Source organism: Globicephala melas, chromosome 1 (genome assembly GCF_963455315.2).
Source record: "Globicephala melas chromosome 1, mGloMel1.2, whole genome shotgun sequence".
NCBI lineage: Eukaryota > Metazoa > Chordata > Mammalia > Artiodactyla > Delphinidae > Globicephala > Globicephala melas.
This window is the reverse complement of record NC_083314.1, coordinates 34,630,042-34,647,195: the sequence shown is the minus strand read 5'-3', so window position 1 is coordinate 34,647,195 and position 17,154 is coordinate 34,630,042. Positions and strand designations below refer to the sequence as shown.

Here is a 17,154-nt window from a genome sequence, read left to right as displayed (position 1 = left end):
TAATGGCCCTTAAAGATGTCCATATTCAAATTCCTGAAATCTGCGAATGTTACCTTACATGGCTAAAGGGACTTTGCATGTGGGGTTAAATTAAGAACCTTATGATAGGGAGATTATCCTGGATTGTCTGGGAGGGTTGAATCTAATCACAGCAGTGCTTAAAAGGATCTCTGGCTGGCTTAGCATCACTAATCATTAGGGAAATGCAAATCAAAACCACAATGAGATGTCACCTCACACCTGTCAGAACCGCTATCATCAAAAAGACAACAAATAACAAGTGTTGGTGAGGATGTGGAGAAAAGGGGAGGCTTGTGCACTGTTGGTAGGAACGTAAATTGGGACAGCCAATGTGGAAAACAGTATGGAGATTCCTCAAAAAATTAAAAATAGAACTACCATACAGTCCATCGATTCCACTCCTGGGTATTTATCTAAAGAAAGCAAAAACACTAATTAAGAAAGATATACGCACCCCTATGTTCATTGCAGCTTTATCTACAATAGCAAGATATGGAAGCAACCTAAGTGCCCATCAGTAGATGAATGTATAAAAAAGATGTGGTATGTATACATACAATGAAATATACTCAGCAATAAAAAAGAATGAAAACTTTGCAACATTTCAACAAGAATGAAATCATTTGCAACAACATGGATGGACCTAGAGGGTACTAGGCTAAGTGAAATAAGTCAGAGAAAGACAAATACTGTATGATTTCACTTATATGTGGAATCTAAAAAACAAAACAAATGAACAAACATAAAATAGAGTAATAGATACAAAGAACAAACAGGTGGTTTCCAGAGGGGAACGGGTAAGGGGAGAGGAGAAATAGGTGAGGGAGATTAAGAGATACAAATTTCCAGTCGCAGGGTAAATGAGTCACAGGTATGAAATGTACAGCGTGGGGAATACAGTCAGTAATAATGTAATATCTTTGTATGGTGACAAATGGTAACTACACTTATTGGTAACTACACTTATTGTGGTGATCATTTTGAAATGTATAGAAATATCAAATCACTGTGTTGTGTAACAGGAACTAACATAGTGCTGTAGGTCAATTATACTACAAAAACAAGCAAACAAACTGATAGAAAAAGAGATCAGATTGGTGGTTACCAGAGACAGTGGGTGGGGGGAGGGGGAATTGGATGAGGGCAGTCAAAAGGTACAAACTTCCAGCTCTAAGATAAATAAGTACTAGGGTGTAATGTACAACATGAGAAATATAACGAACACTGCTGTATGTTACACATGAAAGTTGTTAAGGAGTTAAGGAGTAAGTAAATCCTAAGAGGTCTCATCACAAGGAAAACATTTTTTTCTATTTCTTTAATTTTGTATCTATATGATATGATGGATGTTCACTAAACTTACTGTGGTAATCATTTCATGGTGTATGAAAGTCAAATCATTGTGCTGTACACCTTAAACTTATACGGTGCTGTATGTCGATTATATCTCAGTAAAACTGGAAAGAATAAAAAGGACCTCTGGCTGTGGTCAGAGGGATATGCCTATGGAAGGACATTGGAGACATGCAACATTGCTGGCCATGAGCCAAGGAAGATGGGCAGCCTCTAGAAGCTAGAAAAGGCAAGGCAACAGATTTTCCTCTACAGCCTCCAGAAAGGAACACAACCTTTCTAACACCTTGATTTTAACCCGGTGAAACCCAGGTCAAACCTCTGACATACAAAACTATATGATAATAAATTTGGGCTGTTTTAAGCCACTGCATTTGTGGTAATTTGTTATAGCAGCAATAGAAAACTAAGAAAGTAACATAGTCACATGATTCAAAATTCAAGAAATACAAAATGATGTACAATGACAAGACTCCTTCTCACGCTGCCCCCACCCACCTAGTTCCCCTCCCCAAAAGTACCCAGTGCTACCAACTTCTTGGTATACTCTTCCAGAGATATTTTTGCATATATAAGCAAATGGGACTAGATGTATTTTTCCCCTTTTATTATATACCAATGGTAGTATACTGTACATACTGTTAAGACATTTTTTAACACAAAGAAATATACTAGAGATTTTTCTTCGGAGTTTTTCATTGTTTTATTCTGGTTCCACAGCATTCCATTGAGTAGATATACCATAATTATTCAGACAGTCCCTTTTTGATGCTTATTCCCAAGCTTTCCTATCACAAACAACGCTCAATGGAAAAAAAAAAAAAAAACAACCTTGAACTAGCAGCATTTTGCACAGGACTAAGTGTGTCTGTGGGACAAATTCCAGGAGTCATCCTAGATCCTTCCTTTCCTTCATCCCCATCCAATTCAGTGTCACATCCTATGAGTTCTATCTCCACTTCTTTCCTAGTACTCCATCTCCGTCCGTTTCAAGCCACTATCATCTCTGGCTGGGGACAGCACAGTGGACGCATCTATGTGAGAGTTTGGTATGGAAGGCCCTCCATTCCCTAAGTTTGCATCTTGCCCTTTCAGGGAAGAGCTCCCTTAGGACCTTGGGTTTCTTGTTTCTGAAATATGATCAATGAGACTAGCTGTCCTGATTTTGTGTGGATAAATGAATGGTGTTTGCCAAGACTTTAGTGATGGAGCTCCAATTAGAGGCTCTCAGATAAAAGAAACTTGCTAAACCTGAAAGGAAGATCAGACGAGTATCTCGGTGTCCTGGAATAGACAACTTTTTTTTCTTTTTGAATAACTACTTTGGGAGGGGTCCATAAGCATTAAGAACATACATAAAATGACACACCACCGTTGATAATGAAAAAAACAGCATTTGATCATTTCCAGCTTTATAAATTTTTTAAAAATGATTCAGTTACAACAAAAAAAGTTTAGATACTTTAGCAAGTATCACCTTGCAGGACCATAATCACATTTAAGCCACTGACTTACTCTTAATGGAAAAAAGTCACACTGCATCTAGTTACTGTAGTATTTCTAAGCATAATTATAGCAGATTGAATGCAATGTGATATACACCAAAATTCATATGGACGTCATATAATGACAGCATTGTACAAATAACATTAATGATCTCCAACAAACACATTTTAAATTAGACTGGTCAAGCTAAATGGAATGTTGGAGCCAAACAGAAATGTAGTGGAATTCAGATTGTCTAGTAAGACTTGAAACTATACGTTAGGATGACGTAAAAACTAAATACTGGTAGAGCCCTAACGAAATACTAGCAGCGACAGTTACAGCCCTCTTAAAAGCTTTTAAAAATCTAGCAAATAAAGATAATACCATTTTTGAGAGAGTATAAAACTTTATATACTTCAGCATAACCTATTTGCTTTAAATCAGGCATTTATTTTTAAGACTGGGAGTATATTCCAGCTGTTGCTTTTCATAAAAGTTTTAAAATTAAGCAGATTTAATGCTGGAATGCAGAATCCTCCTTGGGCATAAAACCCCCAAAACGAACTGTAAATATATCTTGGTTCAGAAAGCAAGATATTTGAATCACTTGAAGTTTGCAGTACTAAATAAAATAGCACCTTTTAGCTAAGCTGTTTGAAGGGCCAAGCAATGATTTGAGGACTGTCCTAATTCAGTGCCCAATGCTGAAAGTAATCTATGTATAAAACTCCTACTTGTGGACTTCCCTGGTGGCACAGTGGTCGAGAGTCCGCCTGCCGATGCAGCGGACGCGGGTGCGTGCCCCGGTCCGGGAAGATCCCACATGCTGCGGAGCGGCTGGGCCCGTGAGCCATGGCCGCTGAGCCTGCGCGTCCAGAGCCTGTGCTCCGCAACGGGAGAGGCCACAACAGTGAGAGGCACGCGTACCGCAAAAAAAAAAAAAAAAAACCCAAAAACTCCTACTTGTTACAGCAGGCCATGGAGAAAGTCAGAAATACTTTTCGATTTCAGGCATAAATTAAGGAAATAATACCTAATAAGCTCGCTTGCTTACAGCACAAAGAAACACTGGCAAAACTCTTAATTCCTAGATGCATGTGCTGTTCTCAGTTTTATTTTTTGTTTTAAAGTTCATTGAATAAGAGGAAGGGAACTGGGGAAAGGAGGAGGACTAAATGAAAACATTTTAAATGGAATGGAACGAGTTTGGCTCTTAAATATCTGAACAATAAGATTTTTAAAGGAGCTACCTAGGTAGCCAAGCAGATTAAAACAAAGCTGCCTGCACGTAGTTCAAATACAGTTTACCTGGCATAAATGAAGACCATGGAACAGACATCATCTTTTTTTTTTTTTTTTTTTTTTTTTTTTTTGCAGTACACGGGCCTCTCACTGTTGTGCCCTCTCCCGTTGCGGAGCACAGGCTCTGGACGCGCAGGCTCAGTGGCCATGGCTCACGGGCCCAGCCGCTCCGCGGCATGTGAGATCCTCCCAGACCAGAGCGCGAACTTGTGTCCCCTGCATCGGCAGGCGGACTCTCAACCACTGCGCCACCAGGGAAGCCCTAGACATCATCTTAATTGCATCTCTAATATGTGTTTTCCTCTTGTGGGTTTCCAAAACATCTAAGGGACCAGGAACAAGGTAAGAGTTTTTAGGAGTGGAGAAAAATTCACTTCGAATAAGACCCTGAGATTAAAATTCTGCCTTTATTCTATTTAGCTACAGCCTAAACCCTACCCTGAGGGTGCTTGGGGAAATTCCAGGATGGGAACTGGTTCAGAGAGTCCAATCCTGGTAGAGGAAATAAAAGTAGTCAAGAAAGGAGTACTGCCGAGGTGAGGCCCCTGTCATTAGAAATCTGAAAATGAAAACCCAGGGAGATAACAAAGGAAGGCATCAGATTTATGTCACGTTTGCCTAAGCATCATCTCTCTTCCCTTATAATAAAAATTTTAGCAGGTATTTATTGATCCTTTACTGTGTGCCATGCATTTTCACAAATGCTTTTATTTCATCTTCCTAACATCCCCATTTTCCCATTTTACAGATAAGGAAACTAAGGATCAGGGAGAATTTTCATTTTCTAGACTTTAAATGGTTGAGCCCCTGATCACACAGTAAAAACTAAGGACATGTGGAAACCTTGATAACATTCTTGAACAGTTACAATACACATAAGGGTAGATGACCTTCACAATGAATTTCAGTCTGTTAATACGCACAGTAATATACACATATGCTCCAGACAGCAGTGTTGTGTAAGATCGCAGACTCTATAGTGAGACTTCCTGGGTTCAAGCCTGGTTCCATCATTACCAGCTGTGTGGCCTTGGACAAATTCCTTTATCTCTCTGGGACTATTTACCTTATGGGGTGGTTGAGAGGATTACATGACTGAAGATATTTAAAGCACTTAGAGCAGTGCGTGGCACTTAGTTAATGTTGGGTACCTGTCCCGGTTCATATGGTTTAGCCCGGGTACCAGCCCTGGGCTGGGTGACGCATAGAAAGCACTCACCCCAAGGACGGTCTCCTGGAATCCTCACATCATCCAACAATGAAATCATTCTTCCTTTTCTACAGTAGAGGGGTCTGAAACTCCAAAACTACCCCAATGTCACACAATCATCTAAGTAGCAGCATTGAAATCCAAACCCTGCTTTGCCTGCTTTTGAAGTCTGGGCTCAGTAACAAGCACAGAAGCTGGCGGTGCTGGCGTGTGTCCTGTTCTCTGGCAAATCTGAGACATGATCTGCTCTTCCTGCTTACAAGTACAGGGACCCGTGCACGCGCATGCACAGGCACACGCACATGCAATATTCCAGTGGGAAACTTCCCCCGCGCCTGTGCCTTTTGCTGACTATACACCCAACAATTTCTGGTCTGAAAGGCACTTTCCCAGAATGGAGTTGACAGCGGTTTGGGAAATGATTCAAACTAATTGAATTCTTGACATGACGAGATGCTGGGGACATTGGATCCTTCTTATTTCCAGCTGCGTGAAAGCAAGAAGCTTTGCCAAACCAAAGAAGAGCAAGCCATGGAAGAGAATACACGTTCAGTGCCAGATGCTCTTTATAGCAGTAAACAAATGGTTCGACCACCATAAACTTTTGATTTTCATAATTCAGTGTCCGGGTGGGGGAGGGTAACAAGCAGAGGCATGCATGGGAGAATTTTTGCACCTGTCAACGATACAATAATGATACTGCTGAGAGGTCCCTTGAAGACGAAACAGAAACACTTGCAAAAAGTAAGCAATGACAAGATTTCTCGTCACACAGCTCCTTACCACCATACTCCATCCTGCACACACCCCTCTCTCTTACAATTAAAAGGCCTCAAAATTTCCACCATGTAGAAAATTAGTCTCTCTCCCTCTCTTCCCCTTTCCTCCTCCTTCCCATCCTCTCTCTGTTTTTCTCTTCCAGGAAGAAACTCTTGAATGTCAAGCGCTAGACATTATCTAGTACAGACCATTAACTTGAAAGTCAGGAAAACCTGGGTTTGAAGCCTTGTTATGGCACATTATGCAAGTTACTTAAACCCTCTGTGATTCAGTTACCTCATCTGTAAAATGGGCTTAAAAGTAATACTTACCTGATAGGACTGGTGTGAGTACTGAATGAGCTAATGCTTGTAAGATCCTTAGGGCAGAGGCTGGCACATAGCCTATGCCCCCAAAATGTTCCTTGTAGTATCACCCAACCCACCCTCTTCATTTTACAGACAAGGAAACTGGATTTAGAGAAAAGTGATCTATCCAAAGTCATATGGTGAGTGAATGGCAGAGCCAAGTCTGGGTCCAGGCACCCCATCCAGGCCCTCTTCCTGCTGTACTACACATCGCATAGTATATTTCCCGCCAGTCATCAACTTCGAGCAGAACGAGGTTGGGACGTTTTCCAGTTGGTCATGTCCGTGCTGAGCTGCTGATGTCAGCAGAGCCAGGGCCACGAGCATCCTGGGTTGCTGGCCCCACTGTGGTCAGGGGCTGGCTGAGCGTGAGGGCAGGTGCTGCTTGTGTCTCATAATGACGCACAGTGTCCAGGACTATCAAACCCTGCTAAAGCCAATTTCCACAGAGCACTGAGCCACCAGCCTCTTATTATTAATTTACATTCTGGAAGCCGAAGCTCCAGAAAAGTTGACTGCACAGTGTCACCCTCAACAGCTTTCAAATGTTCTGGTAACACAAAACCTCTGCTTCCAAAGCAGCCTCCAATCCACATCCCTGAGGCCTGAGGTGCTGCACACTCTCTCCGCCCCCCCCCCCCCCCCCCGCCGCTAGGACCCTCTCCCAGTGCTGACAGACTGCAGAGACCGGATCATTGTCTGTACTATGACCTGTTTTTGCCCACATGGTACCATTTCACCCCAAATGCTCTTCCCTCTCCCTTTTCGTAAAGAACACACACACACACATACATACACATGCGAACTCACACCATCACCCACGTGCCCAAGGGCTCTTGTTCCCTAGGGGAAGTGTTCAAATCGTCCACAACAATATTTGGTTCTAGCGTGGGAGGATCAGAAACCTGCAGCCGGGGCAGGTGCGGTTCCGGGTGTTTCCAGAGATAACAGACCCATTAGTTCTGACAAACGTTCCCACGTTCCTGCCTCTAATCTCTGCCAAACTTCCCAGATCCAGCCAGAGCCTGGAGCTCCTCGCAGACCATCCAGGATGTCTCTGATCTAGTCAGTGGCCGGGTGGCCACGGCTGCACAGACCAACAAACTTTTTCTCACATGTCAGCCAGCCACACCCTCCACTCACAACAAACAGAGGCAAGGGGATATGGGAACTAACTGGCCTGGAAGGTGGGAGGGGACGGAGGGATCATGGTGATGATGATGGTAATTCTGTAGCAGAAAGATCACTGGCCTGGAAGGCAGGAGGCCTGAGTCCCACTGGCCACTGAGTGAAGTGCATGCTCTTGGGCCAGTCACTTAACCTCTCTGTGCCTCAGTGTTCTCACCTGCTATAGAAGTGGGCTTGCCTGGAGGGTCTGAAGGAAGTCTCTCAGGCTAAGGTTTCCATGGTGACCATCTTCAGTCCCGATGGCACATATGGGTAATTAGGGGCAAACCACGGCAGGGCTCAGCGCTAACCAGAATTCTCACCACTTCCAGCCACTTCTGGCTCACACTTTCTCCCCAATGAAAGGTCAAAAGGAGGGACTCCTGGAAAGTGGGTAAACGCCAAAGAGGATTTGTTCACTTGGGGGCACGGGTCAAGGGTCTGGGCTGGTCCCCGAGTCCTTTTGATGTCCTTTTTAACATTTTTGGAGCCCAAGGCAGGGCCCAAGTTATCTCCAAGCTCCAAGTCCATCTGCCTCTTGGGCTTCAGAGACGGAAAGCAGAGCTCGCAGCAGCAGTTAAGAGACTTGCCAGATGGCTGGCTGGTCATGGCAGAGCTGACCTAATCCAGGTCCCCTACCTCCTACTCCAGAGCTAGGAAGTGTCGGCATGTGTGACAGCAGTGGTGGCCTCTGTGACAGACAGTGTCAGCTTGTGCTGCAGGCTCCCCCATCACTGAGGCTTAGAGGCGGTGAGAGAACAGTGCAGGTTCCCGTTCCCCTTCAACCTTAAGGGTTCAATTCACCCTTCTTCTCCCACTTGACATCTGCCTTCCCTTGCTGACTGTCCAAACTGTAGACTTGACACTGCAGCACCAGGGCAGAAGCAACATCCTAATGTACTCTGTTAGCCAGGACCTACAATTGCATAGAGTCAAATATCTAGAATATAATCCTTTCTAGATATAGCTCCTAATGACTCTGTTTCTCTTATTAAAAACCTTGACTGATACAGATAATGAAGATATGACACGTCAATATTTGTGAATGCACGTAAGGCAGTCCTTCAAGAACAATTACAGGCTGAAATGTGAGTATTAGAAAAGCTGAAAATCAATGGTCTCAGCAACTATTTCAAGTAAAAAACAAATAAAAAAACAAGAGAACCACAAAGCAGAGCAAATCAACCCAAAGAAAGTAGAAGGAAGGAAATAATAACTAGAAGAGTGGAACATTCATACAATAGAAAAGTCACATAATAGAGAAAATCAACAAAGCCAGGAATGAACTCTTTACAAAGATTAATCAAACTGGTAAACCTCTAGCAAAACTGTTCAAGAAAAAGCAAGAAAATACACTTAACAATATTAGAAATAAAAAGTAATATGTTACTAAAGACGCTACAGACATTAAAATGATAATAAGAGGATATCAAGAATCATTTTATTTTGATAAATTTGACAATTTTTTAAAATTGGCAAATGCCTTGAGAAACAGCATGTCAAAACTGACACAAGAAAAAAATTAGAAAATATAACCCTCCAATATCTATTTAAACATTGAATGAATACTCCAATATCTATTTAACACTGAATGAATACTCCAATATCTATTTAACATTGAATGGATACTCCAGTATCTATTTAAACGTCGACTCTATTATTAAAAACATTTCCACAAAGAAAACTCCAGGTCCAGGTAGCCTCATTGGTAAATTCCCTCAAACATTTAAAAAAGAAATAGCACCAATCTTAGACAGACTCTTTCAGATAATTGATAAAGAAGGGACACTTCATAACTCATTTTATGAGTCCAACATAAATTTAATAACAAACTTGAAAAGGACATTACAAGAAATGAAAATTATAGACCAGTCTCTTTCTCATGAATGTAGACACAAAAGTTGTAAACAAAATATTAGCGAACAGAAACTATTTGTGTTTCAAAAATCACTGAACTGTACACTTAAAAGGGTGAATTATTGTGTATAAATCATATCTCAATAAATCTGACTTCTAATAAAGAAAAAATGGATCTTAACTCACACATTATCAAATTTCCAATAGATTGTAGATATATATAAATGTGAAAAGCAAAACAATAAAGCTCTTAGAAAAAACATAGGAAGATGTCTTCATGACCTTAAGGTAGGCAAAAATTTTTGTAACAAGTTCTTTAAAACTACTAATTATCAATCTAAGATCAATTTGACTACACTGAAATTCATATCTTCTGTTCATCAGAAAGCACCATTAAGAGAGTAAAAACATCTGTCACAATCTGGGAGAAGATATTTGTAGTACATATATCCAACAAAGGACTTTATTCCAGAATAAATAAAGAACTCGTACTAATCAACAAGAAAATTGTAGATAACCCACTTCACAAAAGAGGATATCCAAATGTCCAATTTTATTAGTCATCTGGAAATACAAATTACAACCTCAATGTAGCCCACTGCGTATTCACTAGAAGACTAAAGTGGAAAAGGTAGGCAACAGCTGGTATTGGTGAGGATACAGAACAACTGGACCTTTCAAAACATTGATATTGGAAATGTTAATTGATACAATCACTTTGGAAAACTGTCCGTATTTACTCAAGCAAAACACTTGCAAACCCTATTATCTAGCAGTTTTACTCCTAGGCATACATCCAACAGTAATAAGTACACATGTTCACCAAAAGACAAGTACAAGCAGCTCTATTAGCAATAGTCAAATACAGGAGACACCCCAAATATCCATCAGTGGTAGAATGGATAAATAATGATGATATATTCATACCACGGAATACTAAAGACAATGAAAATTCTACAACAGCATGCAATAACATCACGTTGAGTGACAAAAGCCAGATAAAAAAGAATTCATACCATATGATTCCATTCATATGAAATTCAAAAATAGGCAAAGATAGTATAAGCTGTTAGAAGCTAAGAGATGGGTTATCTTGCTGTTTTGTCTTTTTTTTTGAGATTGGTTACTCTTAAGGAAAGTCTCAATGACGGGCAGGGTAGTTGAAGGGGTTTCTGGCAATGGGGCTGTAACGTCTGTGAAAACACTGTACACTTGTGATTTCTGTATTATACTTCAATAAAAAATGTTTACATAGAAAAAATTAAGTGGATGGGAGCATGGCAAAAATTGTTGTATCCATTTAACCAAGGAAAATTGAGTAGGGGAAGAATTAGCTTTAGGACAGAAGAAGATTTCAAGAATCTGAGCCCGTTTGCCAAGGATCTGTGTGATTTTCCTTCAGGCTCCACCATTAGGTAGAAGGACTGACTGAGGTCGGTCAGCAATTTGAAGAGAGTGTCACAGAGACTGACCAGTTCTTTATGAATGCAGAGTCTTCTGGCATTCTGGGCCTGGGATAACCCTGCTTGTGCTGAAAGGGTGACCCCAGTGTTCGACACAATGGCCCAGAAGCTGGCGGATCTACCCGTGTTTTCTGTGTACACGAGTAGGTAAGGCCCATCAGCCCCACCAGATTAAGGTTATAACTATAGGGAAACAACACGTCTAGACTTAGCAGTCACAACACCTGGGTTGGAGCTCTTGCTTGGTCTTGCAGCAGCTGTGTGATTTGGGGCAAAACACTTACCCTCTCTGAATATTGAGAAAATGGGGTTTGCCTCAAAGTCGTTGAAAAAAGGACTTTGTGAACTATACCACACTGGAGTAATCAAAGAATCTCTGGGACTGGACATTCATTTATGCAGTGAATAAATATTTATCAAGCCCCTATTATGTGCTCACCATGATGCTAGGCACTGGGAACACAATGGAACGAGAAAGACAGTCCCTGCCCTCAAAAAGCTTAATTCTAGTGAGAGGAGGTGGGGGAAAAAATTCAAATGTTAGCTGACAATAAAATAATTACACATTAATGGCTGGAATAACAAAATGTAGTATATGCCTACAACAGAAAATTATTCAGCCTGAAAGAGGAAGAAAATTCTAACAGTAGTGGAATTCATAGAGACAGAAAGTAGAATGGTGGCTGCCAGGGGCTGGGGAAGGAACAAGCAGGAAGTTATTGAACGGGTATAGAGTTTCAATTTTATAGGATGAAAAGGTTCTGGGGATTGGTTGCACAACCCTGTGAATATACTTAACACTACTGAACTGTACACTTAAAAATGGCTAAGAGGGTCGATTTTATGTGTTCTTTGCCAATTTATACAATTTTTTAAATTGCATGTTGTGGTTGGAAAAGGTCATGAGACTCACCAGCCCTCGGACACGTTTACCTGGGGTTCTGGGAGGATCAGGGAGGAGATTTCTTACCTCTCTGACTCCTTCCCAAGGAAACTTGGCCTGAGCTTACCCTGTTTCAGCAGAAGCGCATTTCTCTCGCTCTCCTCTCTCACATGGAGAGCTTTGAATCTCCTCCATCACATGGCTTCCTCTCCAGCCTGATTGCAGTGGAGACCAGGCCTGGACGGAACTGTGAGTAAGAGGGCAGGTGTCTGGACACCTCGCTTCTGCCCTTCAGAGCTTCCTGCTCCCTTTCAGCCTGGAAAGATGTGAATTGTGGTGGAAAACAGCAAATACTTTGCAGTCAGACTGACCTGGATTTAAATCCCCCCCTCTTGGGACTTCCCTGGGGGCTCAGTGGTTAAGAATCTCCCTGCCAATGCAGGGGACATGGGTTCGAGCCCTGGTCCAGGAAGATCTCACATGCTGCAGAGCAACTAAGCCCGTGCGCCACAACTACTGAGCCTGCCCTCTACAGCATGGAAGACACAACTACTGAGCCCACGTGCAGCAACTACTGAAGCCCGCATGCCTAGAGCCCATGTTCCACAACAAAGAGAAGCTACTGCAATGAGAAGCCCGCGCACCAGAACAAAGAGTAGCCCCTGCTCGCCACAACTAAAGAAAGCCTGCATGCAGCAATGAAGACCCAACACAGTCAAAAATAAATTAATTAATTAAAAAAAAAAGAAATCCCCTCCTCTTGCATTACTTCATCTCCATGAGCCTCATTTTTCTCAAATTGACACTAGGCTGACATGAGAATAAGATGAGGCAGGAAAAATTCCTAGCACAGCGCCTTGCATAAAGGCCATCAACAAACATCAGCTCCTCCCCCCTCGTGCCTTGAAAACTGTTTTCCTTGGATTCCCACAGATATCCACTTCCCTTCCCCTTTACTGCCCTGCATACAGGGCCCCAAGTTTTGTCTTTCTCTGATCCTTTTCCTCCTGAAAACAAATCAGTTTTAGGTCCTATTTCTGCAGGATCCTGCTAGGTGGCAGAACATATTCTGAGAAATCAACACAATATTAATAAATATTCAAGCTCCAGTAAGTCACTTCATGTTCAATTAGCGTCTTTGCCTAACACAAAAGAGTGAATACTGTGGAAATTCCAGGCACCACCATAATAGTGGAGAAGATACTTGGGGCAAAGGAGTCTTTGGGGGTGCCTCAAGTTGCGTGGTGAATGCACACCCGATGATGGTCCTGGCCTTGGTGCTGCATGAGTTCTGCTTGATCAGATCTGTGGTCTCCATTTCTCACCTCCTTACCCCTTCTATCCAAGAAGCAGGAGGATATTCACAAATCATTGAGCACAGTTGTTTCTATTGTTTGCCCAAGAGGCTCCGACTAATCAGCTTGCAGCAGTCAGAAGCCCTGGTCTCAAAACGCAGGCTGATATTTCTGCCTATCTAGGTACTTGGTGTGAGTGACCAGACCAAGAAGCAGGGGCCTGGCTGAGGCTCGTCCTTGAGGTTTTCCAGTGGCCCTTCCTTGACAATCTGCCTTTCTTTCCATGTAGTGACACAGGAGGTGGTGCAGGTAGCAAGCTGATTTTCAGAGGCTAGGACCACTCCCACCTCTCTGGGAACATAGATTGAGTCCCAGTCACCAAACAAGTCTACTGGCAGATTGCAGTGGACACGTAAGTATCCTCCACAGAGTAGTTACAGAATGAGGGAAGAACTCATAACAGGCTCAGCTGAAATTGGATTAACTAAATTGACCTGAATGAAACTGCTGGTCACTGAGAGAGGATGCTGGGAGCTGGCTGCATGAGGCTAGAATATGGAGGTGCTGAGCAGAGGGGCAGGACGGGGCAGCAGACACATGGTACCAACTCTCAGCTTCCTTTCTTGTACATGTGGTGTATCTTCAATTCAACAGAGAGTAAATACTAACACTCGGCCAACTACTCATTCAACATTAATTAACATGTAAGGCAAGGGTTGAATGACACAGGGGTGCAAAAGCGAATTGGACTCAGATTTTGCCTTCACAAATCACTGCAGAAGATGACACCTATACACAAACTTCTACCATGTAGAGTAGAAGGTGGTCAATACTCCATGAGATGGACCACCAAAGTGGCCCAGACCAGAAAGGGCAAGACCACTTCTATCTGAAGAACTCCTCAAGGGTTTCATGGAGGGGGTGGCATTGATTGAGTCTACACACACACACACACACACACACACACACACACACACACACAGAGGCGCGGAGCAATCAGGGAAAGTGGAACTAGATTCCTGCCACATACCTAGCACTGTACTAGACAGTGCAGGAATTCAAAGAAATGTAATTCAAGTTTCAATTCAGCTGAAGGTAAGTTCCTGCAAGGGGACAGGCATGTGCTAGGCACAGAGATACAAAAGCCAAAAAGGCTCCAATGTTTACTGTCTACTGAGGGTTTTTCAAACTGTAAGGATTTACCCATTTATGGGTCACGACATCATTTTAGGGGATCGTGACCTACATTTTTTAATGAAATGGGCTAAAATAGAAAATATCAGAGTGCACTTCATATATTAAGGTTAAGTACAGTGTCATGAAATTTTTATTTCCTGCGTGTGTGTGTGCATGTATGTGTGTGTACTGGGTCAAGAAGTAAATATATTTCCTGCTATGCATCTCAGTCAAAAAAAAAAAAATATATATATATATTGAGAAACACTCATGTGGTAAGAGAGACCAAAATGCAAATTACTAACGTGCTTCAGCAGATTAGAGAACTCAGCAGAGAGTGAGAGCTGCTGGGGTGCCAGGGAAGCTTAGGGGGAGAAAGGGGAAGGAACAGGTAGGAGTAGCTGACGATGCTTCCTTTGTCCTCAGAATCCAGGTGGGAGGCACCATGATGTTCTTCTCCGAAGGCTGCAGGCCATTGTGGACCCAGGGACCTCCCTCATCACAGGCCCCTCAGGCGGTAGCAAGCAACTGCACAGACCACTGGGGCAGAGCCCATGGACGGGGAATTGGGAGGCCTCTGAATAGATCCTCTGTGTTCTATTTTTGTACACTCTGGAGTGTGTCAACATCAGTGTCTTGCCGGATGTCACCTTCACCATCAATGGGGTCCCCCACACCCACCAACCAACTGCCTACACCCTGCTGGTGAGAACTGTTTCCTTATTCTGCAAGTCACAGGGCCATCCTCACACGGCTGCCACTTCCCCTTTCCAAACAGTCGCCTGTACTCAGGGTGCCTTTACCCCTTGCCCCCCTCCCATCTTATCTAGCTCTGAAAGCATTCCCCTTGGGAGGGGTGGTACTGCCGATGGTGGAAACGCCACTGGGCTGGTTCTAACTTCCTGTTCTGCCGTGAAGCAGCAGCAAACCTTGGACAAGCCATTTAATGAGGTTTCTGACATTGTCAGGTAGGACTTTTCAACTGACAAAACTTAATCTCTTCAACCACCAAGTCAGACTGGGATATTATTAGCCCATTTGATAGATGAGGATACTCAGAGAGTTAAATGGTTCAAGATATGAGCTGCTAGAGGTAGGGGGATACAGAATAAGGTTATATCTCTTCTAACATTCAAGTTAACATTCTCCTCACACAAGAAAATGTCTTGTTGCAGGCGATTGGTAAGTTTGGAGAGTGAGGTAGAAAGGGAACTTCCAGGTGTTTTGGAAATCTATGATCCCAAATTTTCAATATCGCATTTCTTTGGCGACACACTTCAACACACCAACTTTGCCCAAGAGTCACCTGCAGCATCAGGGTGACTGCACCAGGACGGAAGCACTAAGGTGTAGACAGAGGGCTTTCCCTACCCCCATAACTTGATCTCCATTCACTCCTTCCCAAAGCCACCAAATATAAACAGACAGTGCAAGTGAAAACAAATGTTTTGCTTTAAAACACAAGCTTCATGTCAAGTCTCCTAAGCTCCTCCAACAAAGGAATTGTAGAGCTGCCACTGTGAACATGATGCTGAGGACAAGTTACACATTTCAACTGTGCCAAGTTCATTAGTCTATACACCTTTCCCCACTCCAACACCCCACACTCTCTCCCCTTCACCCTATGTGAGTCCCTGCTCACACGCACACCCTTCCCTGTACCCATTATGGTGCTATTGTCCTTTTATGCTAGCAGTTTTTGATCAGAGCCACCTTAATCCATCAAGGATGCTGTCATAACTTTGCATTTTTGTCCCCTTCCTCTCAAGAAGACTCTTGAAGCTCTCAGTGAATTTTCCCAAACCCTCATCGGCAACCTCAAATTTCAAATGGTTGTTGGAAAGACAACTTCTGCCTGTTAGACCCCAAGTCTTTACCAAACCAAATAAGGTTGGGACAGTTATACTCCTCTCACGGATCAATGGATACCTACTTGCCTTATAACTTGAAGGAGCCACTCGAATGATTCTTCCCAGAACTCAAGAGAATAGCAGTGGCTAGCCACTTACAGAGCAATTACTCTCCCTTAAAAAATTAAGTTGAGCTTTGCTAGAAACTAAAGAAACCAGAATTTAAGCCAAGATCTTCTAATGCCAAACCTTTTGCTGTTCCAGCCATGCAACAAGGTTTCAGTTTTCCCAATCGTTAAGATGGTGGTAAGGAGTGGAGGTGTATAACAGATGAACAATTATCAAAATTGCAGAACTTAGAAGCCAAGACCCACGTATATGAAATTGTGCAAACACTTTTTTGAGTAAACATGTATAGGTATATGAAACGGAAGAAAGAACCAACCAGCCAAAATTGTGAAGCGGCCGTCCAAGGCCATTTGGTATAGCTACCACTACTACACAGTACAGCCTCTAGACAGCACTACTTCCTTCTTTCCCTATACGTCATTTATATTCTTCTTTCCAATTCCAGAAATTCATGGATGGAATGAAGTTCTTAATTAGTGGCTTTCAAGGTTCTGACATCCAACCTCCAGCTTGGTCCTTCTGGACCCTAAGCAATGTATCATTAAACAGTTTTACTGCTTTTGACCATGGGAATAACCATGTGGGGCTGGCCCCAGCAGTCCCCTAAGCAGGGGCCTTGTGTCTGTGCCAGCCCTCCGGAAATTTACCTGGGCCTATTAGGTTGGAACATTCTCCAAAGCTGTCAAAGTTCTTTTCAATAGAATGCAGTTTTTCCAGAGCTGCAACCCAAATTAGAATGAAACAGAGCATGAGAACACACACATATACACTCACACACATACTTCATATACCCACATACACACCAACTCCACCAACATCATAATGGAAGAATT

General features: G+C 42.7%; 1 protein-coding gene across 1 annotated transcript in view; it reads left to right on the top strand.

The window, feature by feature from the left end:
* CTSE (cathepsin E) overlaps positions 1-16,928 on the top strand; it is a 50,442-nt gene extending 33,514 nt beyond the window's left edge. The window contains 6 exon segments of the mRNA XM_060310919.1: positions 10,941-11,053; positions 11,055-11,135; positions 13,456-13,578; positions 14,769-14,809; positions 14,812-15,047; positions 16,767-16,928. Of these exon segments, the coding sequence (XP_060166902.1) occupies positions 10,941-11,053; positions 11,055-11,135; positions 13,456-13,578; positions 14,769-14,809; positions 14,812-15,047; positions 16,767-16,928 (756 nt within the window).
* The last annotated feature ends 226 nt before the right edge of the window (positions 16,929-17,154 follow it).